Below are 27227 nucleotides of genomic sequence, written 5' to 3'. Positions count from 1 at the left end.
GTAGCTATATATACTTGTTGTACCAAGCTTCATTGCTCCGAGAGGAAATCCGTTAAGCAGGAAGATATTTCTAAATTACATCAGACATTATCACAATAGCATACATCAATTACTATTCATTGATTCCCGAAATATTGCAGTAAATATATAGTCTTAAATTATAGCTTTGTTTAATATTGTCACAGTTACCTTTGCCATAATTCTGAGTAGATTTGAACCATTTGTATGTATTGTAGTGCGGCGTAGCAATATTAAAGTTAAAACACGATGGCCGTTAAGGACCACTATGTAGGTTAGGATACGAAGGGTACCAATAACTGATACTATGGAACAAGGCCTAAAAAAGGATAACTATTTCGTGTGACGTCTGTGAGCTATGTTGAAAAGTCGAAATCGTTCAGGCCCAGAATAAAACTGCTGATTTCTGTAGGTGATGGTTTAGAGCCTAGAAACTATTAGTGAGAATGAACTCTACCCTAAAAAGAAATTCCGCACCAGGATACCGAACTGTAACTTCTTTAATCAGTCGGACCCGCCGTGGTTGCTCAGTGGCTATGGTGTTAGGCTGCTGAGCACGAGGTCGCGGGATCGAATTCCGGCCCCGGCGGCCGCATTTCGATGAGGGCGAAATGCGAAAACACCCGTGTATTTAGATATAGGTGCACGTTAAAGAACCCCAGGTGGTCGAAATTTCCGGAGTTCCTCACTACGGCGTGCCTCATAATCAGAAAGTGGTTTTGGCACGTAAACCCCATAATTATTATTAATCAGTCGTGTCATAAGGTGCCTAGTGGGTGATTCATTGCTTGGCTGCCAGTAATAACAGCAGATAATCGCCTTCGTATAATTCGCGATTATACATAATCAGCCGCCGAGGCATGGGATGACCATGTATGGAGCATGTGCCGCACTACTACATGCAACAATGGTCCGGTGACAAAATAGAACGACGACACCACCACCACGCTGACGGTGCGCGAGCAGTGGAATCGGCGGAATCAGGCTTCCGCCTGATGGAGTGGGCTAGGCTAAAAATACAATTTGTGGATACCAGGCGCCAGCATCTGTCTGTTTTTTTTTTTCACCCACAAATATGTGTCCCTGGTCATCGCTCTCAGCTCCGGGTGCCTCAGCCGCTTCGCTGGGCCTACCGCTGCAGGGAGCCCCGCTCTCTTCGCAGTCATGACGCGTTCACACTGAGACATTCGGCGTCTGGAGCGGCGCCCAGTTCGGTGGAACACATTTCGGTGGCGGCGAGATCCTCCTGAATAGCATCTTCCACGCCGATCGCTCCCGGACCAATTTTTGCGGCAGCTGCCGCCGGATTCCCTCACCGCGAACCAATCGGAGTGCGTCTCAGCAATTCGAAAGATGGCAGCCAAGCTCGACGCGCTCGTCATATCGCAATCTTCGAACGCATCGCGACCTCGGAAATGCTCATCGAATTGGTGCGTAATCACCCCGTCCTTTTCGACAAGTACCACGCGAAGCACAAGGTCTAAGCGACCTGACAAGGTGGCGTTACCAACCTACGCGCGCTCTTCCAAAGCAGGACGAACCCACCAACGCCGGTGGTGTCGTCACTTCGGCGAATGCTTCTGCACGCCGCGCTTCGCCAGAAAGGTGCTCGCGAATAGGGCTAGCAGTACTGCATCTTCTTGATCAGGGTTCATCACTGCCTTTCCAAGCAATGGTGGAGACGCGCAAAATTAACACACTAACTCGACGTGGGCCGGGACAACTGCCCAATTTCGAGCCGCGCGAACATCCGGGATAACCCGCGCTTGCTCGGAGGTTAGCACTTTAAGGGGCAGATGGCGCAGTATATCCTTCCGGCAGCGCAATGCTCAAGCAGTGATAACGACCCGATTTTCGGTGGCAGGAGAATTAAATTCCCTGTAGACACCGGATTCCTCAGTGTGAACATGCCATCAGACATCCGGCCAATCAGCCGTGGCGGCGGACTCTTTCGGTCAATACTGCCGTCAGCACCGCTACCCCGCGATCCAGAGGTCTGCGCTCGCAAGTTCCCAGAATTATGATCGTCGGACTCCGAACTTTGCTTCATTACCATGGAATCCTTGTTCCGTCACCGTCGCCTCAGTTCGCAGTCGACCATGTACGACCATGTCGGTGGGACAATCCCACCTACTACTGCTGCGATTATTCACCGTGTTCCACGCTCCCCGCCCATCGACCACCCCTATAACCACCTGAAGGCGATGCTCATCGAGGACACAACTGAAAAGCAGCAACATTTACATTGGCAACATTGACAATTCTGACATTGGAGGAGCTCGGCGACGGCGAACCTACCGACTTATTCCATCGTAACCTGGCTCCTTCAACTGAGAGCGCACTTCTCCGGGAACTTTTCCTGCAGCGCCTTCCACCGCAGGTGCGCATGATCCTCAGCGCGTCTTCACTCTCTACTTTGGAATCTCCGGCCCAGTTGGCTGGTAAAATTATGAATGTCGGTTTCCCTCCACGGCCACTGTTCATCGCCCTCCTGACCTTCCGTCTCATAACGGAGCCACTAGTGACAGCTATGAGCGTCTCCTCCAAGCTAAAGAGAAGGTCACACAAGTAGCCCGACTGACTGGTGAGGTCGCTGCCATCCGAATACGCCAGCCGTGTTCTTCGTCACGACCTCACCGCCCCTGTCCCGGTCACTCTGAACGCCGTTCTCCTCCTCCCGTTACACTGGTATCTCACGCAAACCAGTGCCACCAGGCCCGTTCCTACACGCGAAACAGTTGGGCTGAACACTGAGGGCCAACGCTGTTCCCGGTTCCAGATCCAGTCACCTTTTCCAAGTCACCGACCGTGTCTTAAAAGCCCACCATTTCGTTGCAGGGGCGCCGGAATTTGCGTCCTTCCTCCTGCGCCCTTCCTCCTAAGCCTCCTCTCACCGCATTCAACGGGTCAACCATCGGGACCTAGGGATAAAATTCGCTGGCTCTTGACATCGACCTCGGAGGTGCTTTTTAGTGAATCTTTCTTACCGCCGCCTTGCGCCAGCCCGTCATCGGAGCTGACTTTCTCTAGCACTACAAAGTTGTCTTCGATGTGGGGCACAGTCGTTTCTTGGACTCAGAGACGAGCTTAACCGTCCAAAAATTTTCATGTTGCGCTCCCTTGCTTCATCTTCTCCAGGCGCATATGGCTGTTCGCGAGCCTTGGCCAGCCGTTCTTACGGAGTTTCCGAACGTCTTGCAACCTTCTTCCCTTGAGTCCTTGGTCGCTCACAGCGTGCAACATATCATCCCCACTGGCTTTCCCGTGTTTGCTCGGGCTGGTCGCGTCACGCCGGATCGTCTAGCTGTCGCTAAAGAGGCTTGACTTTCGCTTCATTCGTCCCTCCTACAGTCCGTGGGCCTCGCGACTCTATATGGTGCCCAAGGAGACCGGTGATTGGCGCCCCTTCGGCAATTACCGTGCTCTCAACAAGGCAACTGTCTTGAACCGGTACGTAATACTTTCTATTGAGGACTTTACGTCACCACTGCACGGCTGCACCATTCTTATCAAGGTCGACCTGGTAAAAGCCTGCCATCATATTCCTGTGGAACCCTCAAACATTCCCAAGGCCGCAATTATAACACCCTTGGGCCTGTTCGAATATCTGCACAAGCTTTCCGTCTCCGTAACGCAGCCCAGACGTTCAGCGTTTTGTTGAACAGGTACGAGATGTCTTGACGGGCTGCTTGTCTATCATGACGACTTCCTCTTCTACAGCACCACCGCCCAAGCACACAAGCTCCATCTACGTCAAGTGCTCGCAAGAATCAACAACTTTGGCCTTGTCGTTAATGGTCTGAAGATAGAGGTCGGCGTTACGGAGTTGGATTTCCTCTGCCAGCACATCGACACACACGGCATTCGTCCACTCACGAACCACGTCACACCCGTCCATGAGTTTTCTCAGCCATCCACCATCAGGCAACTGCGCGAAGTTCTTAGCCGTGCCAACTGTTACTACTACTTGATTCTTTGCTGCACCAATATACTGCCGCCTCTCCACGACCTTCTCTCGGGCCTGAAGACACTGGATACTCCCGGGGTCTCAGACAACAGCTCTGATCGCACGTTTACAGTCAACAAAGAAACCTATGCCGGCACGAGGCTCCTCATCCATCCCAAATGCGATGTCCCAACATCTGTCACGTTTGACGCATCGGACACCGCTGTCGGTGCAGTAGTGTAGCAGTTTGCCGCTAGTGCTTGGCAGCGCATCGCCTTCTTTTCCAAGAAGCATGCACACCCTGAGCGTCACTTAAGCATGTTCGGCAGAGAGCTACGCGCCATCTATTTGGCTGGTAAGAACTTTCAACATTTTCTCGAGGGCCGCTCCTGCTGTGACCTTACTGACAATAAACCACTGAGTTCCGCCATAACGTCCAGCAGCACCACCTACGCTACCCGCGAAATCAGACAGCTCACCTATATTTCTGAATTCACCAAGAAGAATTCGTCACGTCAGCGGAAAATCCTACGTCGTTGACGACGCACTTTTTCGCACAGCCATCCATGCAACGGTCCGCGGCCGACCCGTCATCCACTTCACGGCCATGGCTACCTCCCAGGCTGTCGACGCCGAACTCCAGCTACTTTGTACGAGCGGTACCTCTCTGGTGTTTGATGATATCCTCTTTAGCAAACAGCACGAATAATGATACATGGAAATAAGGCACACCACACAGGCGCTGACTTCCAAGGAAGTAAGCGCCTGTGTCGTGTGCGCTTCTGTGTCCCGTTATTCACTCTGTGTGCTAAAGTATGTGTTGCCACCAACAAGCCCGGCTAGCCACTATTCTCAAGATGTCTTCCTTCCTCCCTACAACGTGCTCCTCGTTGGGGGTACATCGACCAACGTCCTCGTCCTTAGGTCCGTTGCCCATATCGCCAGGCCGTCTTTGATGCCTTCAATTTTTCGGCTCGTCCTGGCATTCGCGCAACACAGCGGCTCGTCACCTCTCGTTATGCATGGCCCAGTTTCAACGTAGACGTTCGTCACTGGTTACGTGCGCACCTCAACTGCCAACAGTCTAAAGTTCATCGCCACACTGCGACTTCTCTTGGCACATTCCCGTCCCCGACGCCCGTTTTAGCCACCAGCTCATTGATATTGTTGGCCCCGTTCCTCCCTGCGGAAACGTACCTCTCAACCTGCATTGACAGGTTCACCAGATGGCCTCACGTGATCCCTCTTCTGGACATAACGGTGGAGTCAATAGCTAGACCACTCATTACACTCTACATTAGCCGCAACAGTGTCCCTTCCACCACTACGATGCACCGTGGTCGTCAGTTTGACTCAACATTGTTCGCCAATATACCTCGGCTACTCGGCGTCAATCACATCAAGACTACATCTTAGCAACCTATAAGCAATGGGATCATCGAACGTTTTCACCACCAACTGGCGGCTTCACTCATGGCTTTGACTTTTCCTTCATCACAAGTCGAGCGCTTTCCTTTCCTTATGCTTTTCATTCGCATCGCTCTTCGTAGTGTTCTTCGGCTAGCGCCGCCGAGCTTACGTTTGGCACCACTCTAGGAGTCCCTGGCGAATTCTGCGGCGACTCGCCCACCGTACCTGCTGATAATTCCGACTACGCCCACCGTCTACGCAGCACTATGCTTGCTGTCATCCCCCCCCCCCCCCCCCCCAAGAACGGCCTTCTACCCGGCGCGTATACGTCAACCCTGGCTTTGTGAAATGCGCGCATGTCTTAGTGCGCGACGACGCTGTGCATCGTCCTTTATGGCCCCCGTATTATAGTCCGTTCAATGTGCTCAAGCGTGCACCTAAAAACTTTCTATTTCTCCTCAAGGGCCGAGAAGATATGTTCCCTGTGGACCGTCTGAAGCCTGTCTACTTGGACTTTGACGCTTTGACCACTTGTGCTGCCACATTCCGACCCGACGAGGTCAATTCTACTCGCCGCGTGCGTTTGGCACCCCCACCATCCGTGCAACGCTATTCGTCCAGCTCAGGGCTTTCTTGCTATAAAGGTACGCGTTCAGGACAGAACTGCGTGTCATCTATGTTGCTAAGCACTTTTTGTTTGGATGTAGCGCACTGCTATGTGCCATAACAGTCCGGTAACAAAATACGACGATGACATGACCAGCATGCTGACAGTGCGTGAACAGTGGACGGTGCGTGAACAGCGTGCTCGGTTTAAAATATAATTTGTGCACGCCAGGCACCAGCATCTGCCTGATTTTTCTACTCCCACAAGTGCGTTTACACTAGCAGCCTTTTGCTTCTCAGAATTCTCCGCGAGTGACATAACAAGCTAAGAGTGAAGTGATATGTGCCAATGTATAGGCAAAATGAAGAGCTTGAATGATACACACGCAGTCATGTTTGCGCATGGGTGTATCAGCTGCCTGGCTCGGAGGAGGAGTCATCGCCGCCGGAACCGCCGCACGCTGCGGCACGGGATTACCTCCACCGGCTCCTGGTGGAAGCGCCCGTGCTAAGCAGCTGGATGCTGGCACTGCACCGGGGACTGTGCCGTCGCTGTAAGTACCACTGGCGGCGCGTGCAGCGGTGAAATATGCCACTGCACGAGGATAATGCTCATGATATTCGCAAGGATGCGCCAGATCACACAGCATAAACACAATCTTTCCAGAATCAGTCGATTAATGGCAGCGGTGAAGTAGGAGTTAGAACAGATACAGGAGGAGGACCTGTAGTTGGAAATTGAACAGGGACCTCGTGTTAATGATGACAGGAATTATTGAAATATTACAGCATTGCCAAATATAAAGTTTGCAAACATATAATCCTAATATATGTCGTGATAAACAAATGGTCGAAATAGAGGGACTTTGAATAAACAAGTTAGAAACAAAAAATTGAAAGTGCAATTGTCCATAACGAAATAAACAATGCCTCATATGGAAGAAAAATCTATAAATAAACAAGACAAACAATCGAATTGGCGGGGAAAATGACTACCGTTTAAATTTTATTTGTCGATTACCTTCCTCCTTTCCTTTTCTGGCCAGAAATTGAGTGTTCCTTCAGCAACCACCAACTGGATCCACAAAAAGTTTATTTAGAAGTGACGACTTCGCTATTACACATTTAGGGTTCGCAATCGGTAACACTGCGATAATCTCGATCAACCGTGATATCGCGATTGGTCGAGAAGGTCGCAAAATCCATTCAAAACTGCCATTTTCACATTGCTTGTCTTCTTGCGTGTCACCGTATTTAACCCACCGTGGTGGCTTAGTGGCTATGGTGTTGGGCAGATAAGTACGAGGTCGCGGGATGAAATACCGGCCATGGCAACCACGTTTCGATGGGCGCGAAATGCGAAAACGCCTGTGTAGTTAGGCTTAGGTGCACGTTAAAGAATGCAGGCGGTACAGATTTGCGGAGTCCTCTACTATCGTGTGGCTTATAATGATATTGTGGTTTTGGCGAAAAAAACCACAATTTCGTTTCATTAACCGTCTTTCAGCAGAGAATCAATGTTGTGAAGTTATTTCTCAGCACTTCACCGGTTCTCGATTATTGCGATAGCAATTATGTGGAGACTGCAGGTGCATTTCTGTCGTCGTCGTTACCACTGTGATGTTCCGTATCAAGTCCAACTGCGATAACACCGTCCCCACGTGCCGTATGCTGTATATGCGTTAAAAGTGTGCGAGGGTGAGCCGACGACAGTGGCTCAATCTAGCCCACGCAACGGAGCAAAGCAGGGAGAAGCACGCCGGCTTCTGACGGGTGCAAGGCACCGGGGGTAGCGGATGGAGGGCATGGACGCTCCACTCCAGGGGCCTGTACGTATGGCACGGCCGCGCACGTCCTCTCTTGAAAGCGAGCTGCGATAGGGACAGAGTACGCCTGTTGGTGATAGCTTCATGTGCGCTGTGTTGTCACTACTAGTTCGAGTTCAAGCGAGAAGCAGCAGGAAGGAACAATTCGCTCGCTGCTGCTGCGGCGCATTCTCACTTTATTGTTTTGACCGCGAGTGTCCGCGGCTGTCGAGTGAGATGTGTTCATGTTTGCCTGTGGGGCGGACTTGACACCATGCTTGTTCACTTAGTTAGCAAGCGAATGTTGCAACATTATACGGCTGGTAAAACTACAGTTCTTACTTCATAGAGCTGTGAACGAATTTCCTAGTGCAATCATGCTTTACGTTTCGGGAGACAGCGTGACTTTTTGTTCTCAAGGGTTATCGTATGAAATGCCGCTCACAATGCGAATAACCTTATACTCATTTGAGAATAAACGTGAGCACCTGTGGCTACATGTTTTGCATGGTGAGACATATTCAGGGGCACAGCGCGGACTTCACCTACGAGTTTGCATTTAAAACCATGCTCTCTGCTCGGGGTTTTAGCTAGGGTTCAGTGCTCTTCGTTTTAAACTCTTTTGAAATTACGGCATATTATTTTCGTGTTGATTTCCAACTTAAATTTCCTTGTTGATAATATACGTTCTGATAGCCTTTTGCTTTCTTCTTAGAGTTCGTAATCTTTCCGTCGAGCATAGTACATTGTTGTCCTGCTGAATTTCAGTTTCTCTAATTTTGATTACGTTAAAGCGTGCTGTATGACTGCACATTCAATTCTTATACGCAGTAGTCAGATCTATAGAATAAAGTTTTCGGGAATCAGTCTGTAGCAAGGACACAACGTCATGCAACAATGTCAGAGTGTAAGAATCAGAATACGTTGAATATTCCGCCCCAAATAGCTTTATTTGTAATATATTTCTAGTACTTAGTTCCTATAAATATTATGCAAAAAATAAAAAAAATGGTGGATTACACGCACATGTGAGAAACAGTGATAAAGAGTGCTGTTTTATATTACTGAAATGTCTTGGCTTTACCAGATTCATTTCTATGTAGATCAATGCTCCTTTCTCATTGCACGCTTTGGCTACATTTCGTATATCGTTCCGCAATACATCTTGTACACCTTCTTTTTCTCCAGTCGCTGTCTTTTCATGCCAACTTGTCTGTTTTCTCTAGCCGACTTCAATCTGATGCTGCTGACTTCTTTCGCTTTTTTTTCTTGTCCATTAGGGGACGGGCATGCTCGGTCTCGGGGAATAACGACAGTAGTGCACAGACGCAGTGCCACATGCCCATTTTCACATAATAAGGGAGTTACATTTTCTTTTCGGACGCGAACACAGCGTGCCATGTTTTATCCTCGATAAGGCAGCAGCAGCCAGGATACAGAATGCCCAGAATTTGCGGAAGAGGTATAGCAGGCATCGATTGAAAAATGCCAAGGCAGAAGCGAACCGCGTTTCTATCAACAAAATTATAGAATTCAGCCACCAGAGCTCGGAAACTGCAAAGCACCGAGCTAGGGCTCGATGCTTTGGCGTCCCTTTTCCATAAGAAAGGGGACGCCAAAAACTTGAAAACTTATAGACCAATCAGCTTACTGTCAGTTGCCTACAAACAATTTACAAAGGTAATCGCAAATAGAATCACGAACACCTTAGACTTCTGTCAAGCAAACGATCAGGCATCATTCCGTAAAGGCTACTCAACAATAGACCGTATTCACACTATCCATCAGGTGATAGAGAAATGTGCGGAATATAACCAACCCTTATATATATAGTTTTCATTGATTACGAGAAAGCGTTTGATTCTGTCGAAACCTTAGTAGTCATGGAGGCATTACGGAATCAGCGTGCAGAGGAGCTGTGTGTAAAAATACTGAAAGATATTTATAGCGGCTCCACAGCCACCATAGACCTCCATAAAGAAAGGCGTAATGCAGGGAGATATCATCTCTCCAATGCTATTCACAGCGTGTTTACAGGAGGTATTCAGAGACCTGTACTAGGAAGAATTGGGCATAAAAGTTAATGGAGAATACCTTAGTAACTTGCGAATCGCTCATGGTACTGCCTTGCTTAGTAACTCAGGGGACCGATTGCAATGCATGATCACTGACCTGGAGAGGCAAATCAGAAGAGTGGGTCTAAAAATTATTCTGCAGAAAACTAAAGTAATGTTTAACAGTCTCGGAAGAGAACAGCAATTTACAATGAGTAGCGAGGCACTGCAAGTGGTAAGGGAATACATCTACTTAGGGCAAGTAGTGACGGCGGATCCTGATCATGAGACGGAAATAATCAGAAGAATAAGAATGGGCTGGGCTGCGTTTCGCAGGCATTCTCAGATCATGAACAGCAGGTTGCCATTATCCCTCAAAAGAAAAGTGTATAATAGCTGTGTCTTACCAGTACTCACCTACGGGGCAGAAACCTGGCGGCTTACGAAAAGGGTTCTACTTAAATTGAGGATGACATACCGAGCTATGGATAGAAGAAGGATAGGTATAACGTTAGGGGATAAGAAAAGAGCAGATAGGGTGAGGGAACAAACGCGGGTGAATGACATCTTAGGTGAAATCGAGAAAAAGAAATGGGCATGGGCAGGACATGTAATGAGCAGGGAAGATGACCAATGGTCATTAAGCTTGACGGACTGGATTCCAAGGGAAGGGAAGTGTAGCAGGGGGCGGCAGAAATTTAGGTGGGCGGGTGAGATTAAGCAGTTTGCAGGGACGACTTGGCCACAATTAGTACATGTCCGGGGTTGTTGGAGAAGTACGGGAGAGGCCTTTTCCCTGCAGTGGGCATAACCAGGCTGATGATGATGAGACCACAGTGCATGCTCACTTCCCCTCTCTCTCTGTGTGTGTGTATATCAACTTACAATTTTCATTTCAGCTACAGAAGAAACGGACGCAAATAGCCAATAGCAATTTCTTTTTTTGGTTGGGGGGGGGCGGTTGGCAGTAGACCATGTAAGAGCCACATAAGAGCGCATGGTTATTTGCAGCTGAAAGCCGACCTCCATCTTAGCACTCTGGCGAACTCGTTCTCGCTGACCCGTTCCTCCAAAGTCGCATTTCTGGGAAGTAAAGTCGGCACACCCATTTCGGATGTATTCCGGTATGAACCAAGAACAGTTCACGCTATACTTATAATAAACCTTAGACACTTTATCAATGCAAGATTTGCCGAATCTTCACTTCTTACGCGTCCTCGACGCAATATCCTTGCCTCCCCTCCCCACATTCCGCGGTTGCCCGGCGCTCTATGTATTATTGCGCAAAGCTGGAATGTTAATGACGACGACTTGGTCAGCATTCATAATCAGCACATGCATATGCGCATGCTCCTCACATTGGCGTCAATCTCTTCTTGTGCTGAAACTGCAGACCGTATAAAATGGTTTACTTAAAACGCATATGCAAGAACTGAACTTAATAGTAATTTTCCCTCCTTAGACGCGTTTATTCCCATATCCAGACGGGCTGATAGCGTACTGATTTACTCGGCCACTATGCTAGGCCTGACCTTCAGTGGAAGGGAACGATCTCGGTTCGGGTACCTGGCGGATGCCGAAATGCGTGTATTTCAGCCTAAGAACGTTTTTACTGTTATTCTTCAGGGGACTAGCGAAAACGAATTGCTTGAGCTTTATTTTTCCAGTGATAATATTTAACAGGAGTAGGCTTCCTGTGGCCCGTTCGAATGCGCCCGAATGCTTGTTAGGCTTCATTTCGTGTCGACTCCACAACAGTGGAACAACTCGAACTCAGCACTTTCGTCAATGCTTCTAAAAAACATCAAACATTCACAGGAACACATCTCCGACACAGACATAAGTGAGCAGTTATCATGGTCGATTGATAAACATGTTGGCACGAGACAGTGAAGGAGCTGCTATTGTCGGTCGATCGACCACGACAGCGACGAAGCGGCCAGAGGCACGCGATAGCCTCGCATTCTTCGCCGTTGCTTTTGGATTGTTTAACATTGCGCATAGCAGTAATTTGTAAATAAGCGCTACTCCTGTAACATGTTTTTTTTTTTGCTGAAGGTGCAGCGTAAGCCTGCCTTGCGAGCGCGCTCCGTCAAGCAAGCTCTGAACTTCGAGGCGGTCGCTGTCTTGCTTGCTCCGCGATGAACAAGGAAGCGGGACGGCACAGCAGCAATGGGCTCCTGCGATTATTTTCCTCCCACACACACGGAAGCCTTTTCGGGCACGGATGGCTTGGATGTCGAAGAATGGATCGACAAGTACGGGTGTGTCAGCGACAACAATAAGGAAGACCCCACGCTGAACTAATGCGAAAGTGATATTCTACCAGAAACGAAGGGCACGGGCTTGGTACCAGACGCATAAAGAGGACGTGACATGTTGGGACGCTTGCAGGACGAAGTTTTGCGAGATTTTTGGCAGTCGATTTTCATCAGCAGGCCGCTAAACATGAGCAGAGATTTTTCGCCCAGACGACCACTGAATTGTACATTTCTTACGTACAGGCCGTGCTGGGCCTTTGTCAAAAAGCGATGCGATAACTTTATTTGGAATCCGGCGATTGAGAGTCCCGGGCCTGGGGCCGCCTAGATGGCCACTGGGAGCTGCTGCTCCTGTGTGGCTTCCTTGGCTCGCTGGACGGCCCAAAGTTGGTCTTGGAGTTCTGAGCTGAGCAGCACGGCCGACCACCGCGCTGGCACAAAAATTATTGAATCTGAGAACATTTCGCACATTTTGAAGGGAATTGCCAACGGCACATTTATTATATTTCTCTTCAAGAACTGTGGGACGGCCAACGTGTAGTTAACGAACGTCAGCACTTTGAACAAACGAGGAGTCACCGCACTATCCACCAGTTCCTTTCACTGCCTAACACTACCACCACATCATTATTCGAGAACCTGCCAACGTCTGCGCAATGCGCAGGGTCGGAAGTTGTAACTCGCATTGCGCACCGCGAAATGGAAGCCATAGCTCCTACGGCCGTTCTAGATTTTCTGCCAGCCAACATACTCACCGTGTTACTCATACCAGACGTCCGCAAAGAGTTCGCAAGCCTGGGTATATGATCCGCCTTCTGTTCTATCCATGAACCCGAACGTACTCCTGCCAACGCTACCGAGAATCAGGTCTAACCTCCGCGTTATAGGAAGTCACTTGACCAGAGGAGGGCAGACAACCGAGCCAAATGTTTGAGCTGCTCTCGTGTCGGGCATATTTCCCGTCAGGGCGCACTCGCTGGTCGCCGCCTTTTAAACGACGCACTGCATCTCGGCGTCGCCCTGAAGGCAACTTTTGATGCGTTCACCCTCGCTCTGATACACGGGCTTCAGGTGCCGCTGTTTCAAATGCCAGGTTGAGCCCTTGACCGTCGCCCCTATGTAATCCCTCCGTATCGCCGCAACCGCGCCGGTCCTCGTCCCCTGCATGGCCTGACAGCTGTGCTCCTGAAAACTAAGCCGTGCAGCTACCGGAGGTGACGCTGAATCAATGAACCAGTAAGATACACGAAAGAGTGTGTCGTTGTCCCTTCCTGTCCGCGTCAGAACGTTCTGTTGGAAACCGCTTGTGCTATATGCAACCAAGGCGCTCGGGCAAACGCTGTTCTGAAGTGAAAAAAAAAACTCCTTTGTTGACTTTACCTACACGCTGAAACATTGTGGAAATTCCAATGCGCAACGTCACCGTTACAGCCCACATAAAAACCGGAGCTCCGATTTCAATAATGAGCGCTGCTCACCGCACTTAGCTCCACATAGTTGTTACGCCTGCTATTCATCTCACAGCACGGGTAGCTGATGGCAGCAGGCGTGACGTTTATGTAATGTTCACGGCACTAGTATGCGTTGCTGATCATCAGACCACTGTATTATTTGCCACGCTAGCGCAGTCACCTCACGACGTGATCCTAGGCCTCGACATTCTCTCGGCGAACTCAGCTCTTATCGACCGCTTTACAGGTGTTCAACTCGAATGCCTTTTTGGTGCATTTGTTATATCTGACACTTCCAGCCGCTTATATTCTGTAGAGGTCTTCCATCTGCCACTGCAAGCCGGAAGGTAAGACCCGTTAAGTCCCTCCCCTCCTGTGTGCCACAGTGAACACACAGTCCTGACGCACTCTGTCGTCTTCCCGCACATCGTGGTCACCGTACGCGAAAACAAAATCTGCCTGCCTCGTTTTAGTTTTTGACGATCTAACCACTTGTTACCAGCCGGCATCACGCTTGCCACAGTGTAGTTTTTGAAGGAAAGCGGTATTTCTGCTTTAGATGTGGATGACCCTCGGAGTGGTGCAGGTTCTGCCGCAGCCATCGCGTCTAAATGTGCCAATTTCGAAAATGACACATGCAACCATCCTACTTGGGCAAGCAGATCTCGTCGGATCTTGAGCGGTCCTATGCCCAGATGTTTTACCTAAAAAAATCACCCACCAGGCCAGACCACATTTGTCAAGCACAACATCCACACCGTTGACGCAAAACCGATTCACCGGCGTCCTTATCGCGCTTCTGCCGCGGGTGACAGAATGCAAAAGAAATTGAGAAAATGCTCGCCAAGGACATCATCGAATCCATGGGCATCTTCTGTGGTGCTGGTCAAGAAAAGGGGCAACACCTGGTGACATTGTATTGACTATCAACGCTTCAGCAAGAAGAAAGACGTTAATAATTTGCCCCGTACAAACGATGCACTCGCGTGTCTTCATGGCATCCAATATCGCTCACCAATTGATCTTCGCCTACGTTATTAGGAGATTGCTGTTGATGAAGTCAACCACAACAAAACCGCATTTGTGACTCTGGATGGGCTCTGTCATTCTAAAGTCATGTCTTTCGGTCTTTGCAATGCGATGGCCACATTCGAACGCAGGATGGATTGGTTTCTTCGTGGCTTCAAGCGGGCACCTTTCTCGTGCTACCTTTACGATGGCGTTGCGCTTTCACCAAAGCTTGACATCACTCTTCAGCGCTTCTCCACCACTCTCGCGGTATTCCGCAATGCCGGCCTCCAGCTCAAGTCCTCAAAATGCTGTTTCGGACGCATGAAATAACCGTATTGGTCATTTAGTTATTTGCCTTATTAGTCATGTTGCCCTGGTGGACACAGCAGAGTTAACTAGATTGACAACATACGAATAAATGACTTGACACTACTTACTCAACGGCAGAACACTTCCTCCACCTCGTGCACAGCTAACGACGACGCAAGAGACAACACTAACATTGTTTCAAACCAACACGTTCCCTCATCCAAGCAGGCTTCATGTCATGTTTCCTGTATAATGTAACGAAGAATATAAATACTGCGACCAGGTAGGTAGGAACACTCCGGCACATTGTCATAGATTGCAAATAAATCAACATTTGCCTCCCCTACCCTCTATCGCCCCAGCCCCAAGAGCAGTGGGAGATGCGGCTTTCCAGCTCTCGCGTTTCCGAGATAATGTTGGTTCAGAGGGCGGTTGCAGGCAAGATGGCGCAGGGATTTTCGTGAAGAGGGAACCGCTCCTGTAAATCAAGCCCCTCAGCCCTATAAATGGGCTATATATATATATATATATATATATATATATATATATATATATATATATATATATATATATATATATATATATATATATATATATATATATACACATATATATATATATATATATATATACACACACACACACACACAACCTGATCCTGAAATCTTCGCGCCGTGTGGCATTTTGCCGTAACTTCAGCGACAATGGGATTCCCCTTATTACCCTCCTGAAAAAGATCATTGCTATTATATGGGGCTTGCGCCAACAAGCTGCTTCTTTGACGCTTATCGACTCCCTCACGACTTCACCTGTTCAAGCGCGTTTTCATCCGTCTATCCCAATAGAAGTTCGTACAGATGCTAGCGGCCGTAGAATCGGAACCATCCTCATTCAGCGTCAGTGCGGACACGACTGCATTATTGCGTGAACTAGCCGCCTCCTGTCCTCACTGGAGAAGAGCTACTCAGTCACAGAATGGGAGTCTCTTACTCTTGCTTCAGCTGTCGCCAGATTCAGTCCCTACCTGTTTGGCCACAGCTGCACCGCCGTAACTGATCCTCCTGCCCCCTGTTCGCTTCCCTCCTTCAAGGACCCTACGGGCCGCCTTGGTTGTTGGGTTCTCCACTTCCAATAATACTCGTTTTCTTTAGTGCACAAGTCCGGTCAGCTCCATCAAGATGCCGATGGCCTGTCATGACATCCCGTTGATTGCCCTGAGGTCATCGAGCAAGACACTGACGTCAGCGTCTTTTCTATCTCGGGCCTCCTTGATATAGGAGGCGAACAACGCCACGACTCGGCTTTACGTTCTATCATCGACAGCCTTATCTCTACAACAAGCAACCTTGCACACCACTTGTTTCGCATTCGCGACGACAACTTATATGGCCACAATATGTCTACCGATGGCCCTGAACCTCTTCGTGCCTGTCCGTCGGCGGTCAGACATCCTCCGCCAGCTTCATGATGCGCCCACCGCTGGTCACCTTGATCTCGCCAGCACTTATGATCGCGTAAAGCTCCCTTTCGTCTGGCTTTGTCCCTACCATTCCATGAAATGATATGTCAGTAGCTGCTACCAATACCAGCGCTGCAAGCGGCGAGCTATGATTCCAGCCCGTCTCCTTGATCCTGCCGACCTCTCCGCCAAACCATTCTTTCTTGTTGTGTTCGACCTTAGTGGTCCCTTTCAAACCACCACATGAAGAAAAAGGTATGTACCCGTTGCGACTACACGAAACAATACGTCGATCATTACCGGCGCATGCAAACCAGCTTCGCTACGGATGTCGCCTACTTTCTTCTATATGGCATCGTTTTTCATCATGGTGCTACTCGACAGTTTTTGACCGAGAAAAGCCGGTACATTTCGCCCCAGTGATCTCGAACGTCCTTCATTCATGCTCCACCCCGACAAGATCACAACCACTTAGGACCCGCACACGAATGGACTCACAGAGCACTTGGGCTGAACTCTCACCCATGAGGTTTCAATGTACGTCTCTGAAGACCACCGCCATTGGGACGCCACTATGCCATATGTTTCTTTTGCCTACAACTAGTCCAGGCACGACGCCACTAGCTACTCACCGTTTCTCATGCAATATGGACGCCAACCTTCTGTGCCTCTTGGAACTCACTTCTCGCTGCTCCCAGCTCATCCACTACGTACGTTACCGATACCTTAGCGCGTGCCGACATAACTCACCAAATCGCTCATGAACAGCTCACTCTCTCCCAGGTTTCCCAAAAAGTCCTGTATGAACGTCGCCACAAAGACGTTTGTTACTCTCCAGGTTCCCTCGAGCTGATCTATGTCCCGCAGTATCGGTCTCTCCAAAAAGGTATTGTAAGCTACTTGTAATAAGATTATACATGCATTTCTGCTGAGCCGAGAGTCCTCGTTGATGCCATGGGAATTAAAAAATACAGTCTACTAAAAACGAGAAGCTATTTGTGTTTCTTTATCTTCATCCAAGAACTGAGCTATGCTCACAGTGTCAAGGAAATGCAAAATAGAAAAGGGATCTTGACTGCCACAAAGAAGGGCTAAAGGGAGCTCAGGCACTTTCACTCGAAGTTGTGACAAGAAACAAATATATATGACTGGAAATTATCTAGTATTATTTACAAAAGCAGGCTAGCATTTTGCGTTGAAATTGTATTCTGGCCTGGTGGAAAATATAATGAAGCATTTATTATTCAAGAGCGCCTACGCTCTTTATACACTAAAAACATTGGGGCACTAACAAAACCAGCGCGCCTACAGCACGTACCGGCGCTCTAGTGCTATAGCAGTTAAACTAGCGTCTAATCCAGCGTCACCGGGCACTTATCGAACAATTTAACCACTACCCCAATAACTCACCGCGAGTGCCAGCGCCTCCAGTGTGATTCAGCGTCACAAAACACACCAGTTTCTGATTGAAAGACGCTGGAAAACGCTAGTTCTTGCAATAGGGTATCTGAATGAAGCCATAAAATGTCGCATGGAAATTTAATAATCAACAACTGTGAGCATCGAAACCCTCCGCTATGGGCCCAATATGATGCTGTCATAAAGCAAACATTTATCGACCTCTTGTGCCGCATTGTGCGTGGTCGCTGCCGGCTAGTGCCTTGGACGACAGGCTGGTCTAGGAGCTAGTGCAAAGTGACGCCAGTTGTGTGCGTAGGCAAGGGGAGAGACAAGATGGGCAGAACACACAATAGATGGGAGCTGCACGTGCGTGGGACAGAGCGAAAACGCGAGGTGAGGTCAGAATGCCGAGTGCAGGCGGTTGCGCACTGCGTGCGCAGCTAAGGAGCGTGTGAAGGCCAGCTGTGTTGTAAAAGATACGATGTCGCATGGCGCCCAGGTGCAGTATGGAGAGATCAATGATGCGCGCTGCTATACCAATAAATTGTGCCCGCAGCGTTTATTGATCCGGAGGAGAACTAGCCTCAGAAGAAACGTCGAGTGGAGCAGAAACCTTCTCCATACTCAGCGAAGCGTGGTTTCAATTGCGACGGTGGGCTGGCTCGCAAAAGCAAATGGTGGAGCATTGGGCGGCGCCGATGAGCACTGAGCAGCCTCGTGAATACGTCGTATAGATGCTTCAAGGGAAGCAGCGTCGAAAACTTTCTAAGAGCGACTTGGAACATGACGCACTTGCTCCTGAACCCGAATCACAGCTGCTTCGATACGCAGGGGCAAACCAGTCGTGAAGCCACATGTTTTTGTTTACAAGTGTAAACGAGAGTTTTGATAATGTCTGTGAAAACTAGTTCGATTTAACGCGTATGTTGACCATAGAGTGTGATTAGTGTCGGGCGTGTCTGCTGTGCCGGAACGGCACAACATGGCCGAAGCGCTGTGCGGTTAAAACAAGTACATTATCGTCTGCGTTCTATAACTCTAAATGCTAATTAATTGGAACAGCGTTCCCAGCGAACACTAATGAAAGATTCGGTTTTCTTGACAATTTAGCCACGCAGCCTTCTTTGCGTGATTAGCCCTCTGGCTCTGCGAAATTACAACCAAGCGCTTAGTTGAGGTTAGCAGCTCCCAGGCGAGCCCAGAGCCTGCCCACGTCACAACAACTTCCAGGAAATGGAGGGGGGGGGGGGGGCAATGCACGCAGCATGGCTGCCAACTCGGTGCTGCATTGGCGTGGACCTGTGCTGCGGACCGACGCTTCACCAAGCAGCGGTACTGAGCCGCTTCACGAGCAAGGTTTACCTGGCTGATCCTGAGCCGGCCAACAGGGCAGCGCTGCGCTCTTGGCTTGAGCACGAACCAGACTGCCCGGACTACACACCTTTCCTCGCGCTAGCGGCAGCCGCCGAGGGACTCTCGTGAGTTCATTCTGCACAAAGCATTTCTTGACTCATGCGAGGCACTTCATTGTAGGTAAGTTTGTTGCTGTCTGGTGCTAGGGAAAAAAATGTGCGTTCGATAGGAAGCTCGAAACGCAATCTCTCACGCCAACCACCCGAAGCTCTAATCATTCGGGTGCAGCTGTTCCAGAAGGCCACAATCCGGCGCATATATTTTCTCGAGAACAAACATTAACGTACCCCTTGAATCGCACCATTCTTTTTTTAAACCTAAATTTGTATCCGTTCCATTTTTTTTGTACTGCCGAGTATCACGACGGATGTGTCTCGAGCTCCCGATAATATTCTTTTTTTCTGTGTTGTTTTGCAGAGATAGTTTCAAAATTCCCCGTTAATATTTACAATGTAAATTTTCTAACGCTCACTCGACCCGACGAACATCTCGCTTTGCACAACTACTGAAAATTGGTATAATGTTTTTTTTTATTATTTACCGTCATTTATCTCTATCTCAAGCTATTCCAAACTTTTCTATTTAAATTCTGCAATAAGGCATCCGCGATTGGTCAAAAACTTTTTTGACCGGGGTAGTTGGAGAAGTATGGGAGAGGCCTTTGCCCTGCAGTGAGCGTAATCAGGCTGATGATGATAATCGCTTATATCGACACACTGCCAACTATTAGAGGCCACAAGAAGAAATTATGTAAATAAACTACTTTAATACAATAGGGTGAACGCCACCTTCTAGCATGCCTTTAGAAAGGGTTCTATTTTGCACTTGCGAAATTGACGACAATCACGCATAGTTTCGCGTACATTTGAGGCAATAACGGTCAGGTGATGCTATTGTCCCATATTTTACCAAGAGTCTTGATCTTGACGTCGTTTACTCATCTTAAGCCTAACCTGAATCATCAGTCTATAGGACTACTGAGATTCATAATCGAATGCCGAAATTCCAATTCCTTCATTCAATATATTCAGTGTGTATGTCTTCAAATTTACTCTAGAAATCGGACACCTGGGGATCCTGGGGTGTACCCGTATTACTGGTACACCCCAGGATAGTGCATAAAGACCAACTTTTCTTATGTATACATATGATATTGTTAACCTAACAACCAAGTCAGTGTACATAGGATTGCTTACAGAGGATTGCTTGCGCTTCAGTGCTATTCTTCACGACGTTCACTTAGTGCCCAATGATGACCTTCTCTAGATTTTAGGGAGTCAAGTCTAGCCAAACCCTTTGTGTGAGGGCATATTTAGATCCATTTTACTTGACGATTTCTGAGAAGGCAGGGAATCAGGACTTGAAAATTCGGAACAGCCACCAGAAGTATAGAGGGATTTCACGAGACTATGTGAGCCGCTGAGGGCGCCTGAAGAACTGACCAAGCGCCCTGAATATTGCAGGAACCCTGTTAGGCCTAAAATCATTGACCCATTTTTGGTGAAGCAGTGACCGCAGCTAACGTTCCTGAGCTTACGCTGTCAAAAAGACTCAACTGGAAAGGCAAGTTGAAAATTATTTCTCTATTGTCGCTGATGACTCGAAGGACCCTGCCGAGTGGGACATGGAACAGCAAATCCCGAGGCAAGGAAAAAGGGCGCGCTGACCAGCGCCATCAGCACTAGAAACGTGGCTTCGCAGACGACGCACTGCACTTAGGCTCATATTGAGAAATTTAGATTGCCAGCCGAATACGTAGTAAAGAACTCCCGCGCAGGCCAAAGAAGGCACAGAAACAGCAAACCATTATCTGAACACAATTTAGCAGTACACAATCGCTGCAATAGTAAGATGCGAGAGCGCAACGTGTACATTGGGTCGATTCTAGACGTAGCGCAATACGCTTGGCTGAAAAAACGTCTTCATAGCAAAACCCGTGCAACCATTCGCAAAAGTTTTCGCGTACATTCATTGCCGTGGACATTCCAGCACATGTTGCAACTGAACCATTCCTCAACATAGGTAAACTCCGCTCTATCACAATGCAAGCTTTCGTGAGAAACGCAATCAAAGGCTCCATGTACCGGGTGTCGCATGTAACTTGAATGCGAATAATGTAACTTTATTGCAGAGCAAAGTGGAAAACTCCCTATACAGCTTTCTGTGGGCCATTCATGGTACATAAATTTTTCCCAAGCATCAGAGAAGCTAGGCCTCCACAATCCACTGGATGAGCTAATCGAGGCACAACGAATGGCACAATACGAATGCCTGTCCAAAACTAAAAGAGGTATGCAAATATTGGATCGCCTAGGTATAAGGTATCATACCCAAGATGGCGTCAAAGTAGATATCGCCAGACACGTCAGAGACATGGGGCGCTATAACGTAAAACTATTCCAAACTTTTCTATTTCAATTCTGCAATCAGGCATCCGCGATTGGTCAAAAACTTTTTTGGACCACCTCCACTTCACCTGTCTGTCACACAACGTCACAAAAACCTCGATAGCTCCCCATGTGATATGACGTGTACACACTGATTATGCGCGATTTGAACGAACAAAAGAAAAATGGTTATTTGTGATTCGATGCCTTTTCAGCATTAGCTCTGGGCTATTTGTCAAACGTTTTCGGGCGACACCCACGTCATCTGCCTGTCACGCAACGCCATAAAACCGCAAATACTCGCAGCGTCAAAATGACGTGTACGCGTTAAAGATGCATTAATATGCCGAACAAAATCAAATTTTCCTCTGAATAGCCGCTGGCTGTCCCGTTCCGAAAGGAATAGAAGATGGCTGCCGCCGATCACTCAGGCACTGGCTAGTCGCACCTGCCGGAGAGCACCGGTTTGTATGCGTGTAATTAAACTTTTCGCGTGGCCACGTAACGTTTTCGAGCACTTTCGGCACGTTTAAGACCTCGTTCTGCCAACTCTTCTTTGCTGAACTCAATAACGCTAAGACAGATATCTTAGCGTCATTCTTAAGCGGCGGTTGCACGTCGCCGCGATTTTCCTCCAGCTATTGCAAGTTAAGCATGAGAAAGCGGAATAATCGCGGACGCCGGCGCCACCCTCTTTATGTGGTTATCAATTTTCAGTGCAGTGGCTCGGCCTCATCGATTCCCTCTCCACTTGAGTGTGCTCCTCGCCTCTTCTCAGTCAATTACCTACGACAACCAGCTCACTGTAGTCAATGTTATTCGTTTTTCAAGCAAACAAAAGTGACCTCCTATGAACGAGGAGATCGTTTGATTGGTCTGTTCAGAGAACTCTGCTGGTGACCTCCCAACGCTTGCGTCGGCGGTTACGCAAATTTGACGTCAAGAGATTGGAATAAAAACATATTGGAATAGTTTTACGTAATAGCGCCCATGATAATAATCCCTCCAATACCCAAGAATATGCAACCTACGCAACATCAGGGAGACAGGAGAGCAGTGCCGGCAATATACAGCAGAAATTCGCTAACAGCAAGGACACCACATTTGTAGACGCAGTTAGATACGGACAAAAGCACGCCCAAGCAGCAGTGGTGATAAACTACGAGGGAAAATGAACGATGAGCGCTACAGCCAACACGCTACGCGCAGAAACCACAGAGGAAATAGCTATCGCGCTAAAAATAGCAGAAATACAAGCGGCCATAACCATCAGTGATTCCCAGACGTTTATACGAAACTTAGCCGACGGCCGAATCTCCACAGAGGCACTACGACTCCCAAAGTTACCTAATATTCACGACAAAAGGGTCGATCTGATCTGGGCCCCCGCTCACACACTACCAGTAGGTAGCAATGAGGCGGCGCACCGCATGGCTCGAGAGCTTACGGACCGAGCCTCTGTTAGCCCCACCTCACCCACTGCCGATTAGTCGGAGTGGAAAGATCGAATGACCAGATTTCACTAAATTACACAACACGATAGAGTGCAGAGGCGCACATTTCCGCCACCGCACCCAAAATTAAGCAAAAACCGTCTGTCGAATGGCGGCAGTTAAACGCCACATCATATCCGAGTCCAGCTACCATGCACCTAATACATCCAGATTTAAACACGACTGACAATGGAGATGCCTCTGGGAGATGCCGCAATGCCTCATGACTTCAAGCGTACCGGAATCTTGGAAGAACGCTAACATAATCCTAATCCATAAGAAAGGGGACGCCATAAGAAAGGGGACAGGTAGTGACTGCAGATCAGGTCATGAGACTGAAATGATCAGAAGAATAAGAATGGGCTGGGGCGCGTTTGGCAGGCATTCTCAGATCATGAACAGCAGTTGCCATTATCCCTCAAGAGAAAAGTGTATAACAGTTGTGTCTTACCAGTACTCACCTACGCGCAGGAACTTGGAGGCTTACAAAAAGGGTTCTACTTAAATTGAAGACGATGCAACGAGCTATGGAAAGAAGAGTGGTGGCTGTGACGTTAAGGGGTAAGAGGAGAGCAGATGTGGTCAGGGAACAAACGCGAGTCAAAAACATATTACTTGAAATCATGAAAACGAAATAGGCGTGGGCAGGACATGTAATCAGAGGGGAAGATAACCGATGGCCATTAAGGGTTACTGAATGGATTGCAAGGGAAGGAAAGCGTAGCAGAGGGCGGCAGAAGCTTAGGTGGGCAGATGAGATTAAGACGTTTGCAGGGACGACATGGCCACAATTAGTGCATGACCGGGGTAGTTCGAGAAGTATGGGAGAGGCCTTTGCCCTGCAATGGGCGTAACCAGGCTGATGATGATGATCATGATGATAAGTGAGACTCTAGAGCCACCCTGGAGCATATCCTATGGGGATGTATGGCCATGTTACCGGATAACGGTGATACAGCCTCAAACAGTGACCGCCTCCGCACGCACTGGGAGTCCGCGTTGCTCAGCTTGGACCCGTAGCACTAACTACGGGCCACCCAACGAGCCGAGGAAGACGCCTAGGGCCAACAACCCTAGGCCGAAGTCTAGCGGGGTCCAGGCCCACCCCAACAAGTCACAGGGCACTAAAAAAGTAATTTGAATGAATTCATAGGATAAGCCCGCGAATTTGTTAATAATTTATAAAATGCTAATATTCGCAGTATACGGAAACACTGGGACCATTTTTGTGCGCTAACTTACCCTTTTAAATCAAATTTTCACGTTGTTGCTCTCACGGAAGTGAAAGTTTCGTCAGATGTGTTATCACATTTCTCGCTGCCAGGTTACCAGTTACAGTCTTACACTCGTCTACAACGAACAGGCGGAGGAAACGCAGTTTTTGTTAAGGATTCTTGGTCTGTTTCTCAAATTAGTATTCCTTTTACTCAAGTAGAAGTAGTTGCGCTCCGCCTAAGTACACCTTGGTTGTCGTTGGTTCTACTCACAATTTACCGCCTACCGTGCTGTAACGGTCGCATCTTTTTAGCTGAGCTTGATTCTGCAATATTATCATTTTCCCGTGAAGAACACGTGTGCATTATCGGTGATATGAATATTGATATCCACTGCCCCAATTTTCAACGGTCGCAGATTATCTTCACACTTTATCAAAGTGGGGGACTAGAAACTAAGATCCACAGCCGTAAACGTGAGGAGCACTTATCTGGGCAGCTGGTCTCGTCTTGCATCGATCACATAAACATGCGCGTTCAAAACCTGTTGGGGCTGTCAGCTGTGGTTGAAATCAAGCTTGCAGACAACTATTTCATCTGCTTCTCGTTAACGGATAATTCCAGCCGCCCTGTACCTTTGCGAAGCCAGCAAAAGGTATCAGTACTTGATTATAAGCGTCTCGACAAAAGAATTGCAAAATATGATTGGGATTTATTTATTTATTTAAATACCCTAAAGGCCCAGCAGGCATTACATAGGGGGGGTGGGACAACAGTAGGTACAAAGCAACGCAGTACTATAATGTGTACAGAAGTCGCTGACCATTAACAGCATGTTGAAGAGAAAAACACAATATAAAGACACATAGCAACAATCATCAACAAATATTCAGTTGTTACAGAAGGTAGCGTTATACATACATACACATGTATAAAGTGGGGAGAGGGGAAGGATGAAGGCTACAGCACAAAGTGACGTTTCAGGCTGGTTAGAAACGCTTCGTAATCAATGAGATGCAATGGTGCCAGGCAGAAGATTCCATTGACGGATGGCTAGGACGAGCTGCGAATGAAAGAAGAGTTTAGTGCCAGCAAAGATTGGTTCGACTTTGAGTTGGTGGTCAATTCGTTGGAATATGCGATGCGCAGGCGTGAGACGGGATATAGCAAAGGAAGAGTGGCTCTGATATGATCTGTGGAAAAAGGACAGTATGGAAAGCGTTGTACGTCTTTCAAGAAGAGGTAACGAGAAAGCTTTCTTTATTTCAGTCACACTTGCCATACGCGAGTAGTTCTTCGATATGAATCGAGTGGCTTTATTTTGAAGAGACTCCAATTTCGTTAAGTATGCTTGGCATGGGTTCCAAATCAAAGAGCTGCGAGCGCACTGCGAGCGCACTAACGTGGTGTATGCTAAATACTTAGTGTCTGCATTAGCTAAACGCAGATTGCGTGTGAGAAATCCGAGTGTTTTAGAACCCTTGTTAATGACCGTATCTATGTGAATGTTTCATGCAAGGTCGGATGCTAAATGGATCCCTAAATATTTTAAGACAGGTACCGATTCTACGGTCATGCCGTTTAGGATATAATGGCAAGGTTCGGGGTCACGTTTTGTGGTAAATGTCATGACTTTTGTTTTAGCGATATTAATTTTCATTTGCCATTGCTTGCACCAACTGTTAATCGTGTCGAAGTCCGATTGTAGCTGAAGTGAATCAGAAGCTTCAATTATTTGCCTGTATATCACGCAATCATCTGCAAACAATCTGACCGCAGAACTCAGGTTATTGCTTATGTCATTAATATAAACTAAGAATAAGATAGGTCCGAGTACAGACCCTTGTGGTACTCCAGATTTAACGTGGGAGGGGGTTGATGAATGACCATTAACAAAGACTGATTGGTAGCAATTGGCCAAAAACTTTTTATTTACAGTGTGTCCCCTGCAGACTTACATGACAGTTTCGTCGAGGTTTTTCGTTCACACAAAGCCGAATCTTCACGAATGGTGATCGTTAAGCAACGAAATTTAGACAATAGGTGGATGTCACCAGTAATACTGGAGGCCATTAAAGAGAAAGATCTTCCCTGGGCTCGATCGAGACGTGTCCCAAAATGTTCTGTCCAAAATGTTCGTACTCTTCAACACTGGCATGGCGCTCTTTGGCCATACCTGGCCCCTGCGCCACTAAACAACCCACATACATTCATTCCTACAGCTAGAATAGAACTAGCAGAACTTTCCAAGTAAATCAACAAGCATAAGAAAACAGACATAAGGAAGTATAATATGGATAGAATTGAACGCGCTCTCAGGAACAGAGGAAGCCTAAAAGCAGTGAAGACGAAAGTAGGAATAGGCAAGAGTGATATGTATGCGCTAGGAGACAAAGCCGGCAATATCATTACTGATATGGATAAGATAGTTCACGTGGCTGAGGAGTTCTAAAGAGATTTATACAGTACCAGTGACACCCACGACGATAATGGAAGAGGAAATAGTCTAGAGGAATGTGACATCCCACAAGTAACACCGGAGGAAGTAAAGAAAGCCTTGGGAGCTATGCAAAGAGGGAAGGCAGCTGGGCAGGATCAGGTAACCGTAGATTTCTTGAACGATGGTGGGCAGATTGTTCTAGAAAAACTGGCCATCATGTACACGCAATGCCTCATGACTTCGAGTGTACCGGTATCTTGGAAGAACGCCAACATAATCTTAACCCATAGGAATAGGGACGCCAAGGAATTGAAAAATTATAGACCGATCAGCTTACTGTCCATTGCCTACAAAATATTTACTAAGGTAATGGCAAATAGAATTAGGAACGCATCAGACTTCTGCCAATCAAAGGACCAGGCCGGGTTCCGTAAAGGCTACTCAACAATAGACCATATTCACACTATCAATCAAGTGATAGAGAAATGTGTGGAATATGACCAGCCCTTATATATAGCTTTCATTGATTACGAGAAAGCGTTTGATTCA

At 47.9% G+C, this 27227-nt stretch overlaps 1 protein-coding gene across 3 annotated transcripts in view; it reads left to right on the top strand.

The window, feature by feature from the left end:
• The window catches only part of LOC135906587 (uncharacterized), a 208066-nt gene that overhangs the window by 16853 nt on the left and 163986 nt on the right, over positions 1 to 27227 (top strand). The window contains exons 2-3 of one of the 3 annotated variants that reach the window (XM_065438043.1): positions 6396 to 6534; positions 18996 to 19209. In XM_065438043.1, the coding sequence (XP_065294115.1) occupies positions 6396 to 6534; positions 18996 to 19209 (353 nt within the window). Of the gene's footprint in view, positions 1 to 5837; positions 6019 to 6370; positions 6535 to 18995; positions 19210 to 27227 lie in introns of all 3 variants that reach the window. The other 2 variants (XM_065438046.1, XM_065438044.1) reach the window with 2 other exon arrangements.

This window comes from Dermacentor albipictus, chromosome 5, assembly GCF_038994185.2.
Source record: "Dermacentor albipictus isolate Rhodes 1998 colony chromosome 5, USDA_Dalb.pri_finalv2, whole genome shotgun sequence".
Lineage (NCBI taxonomy): Eukaryota > Metazoa > Arthropoda > Arachnida > Ixodida > Ixodidae > Dermacentor > Dermacentor albipictus.
Note: the sequence above shows the minus strand (reverse complement) of the source record. Positions and strands in the feature narration are given on the sequence as shown.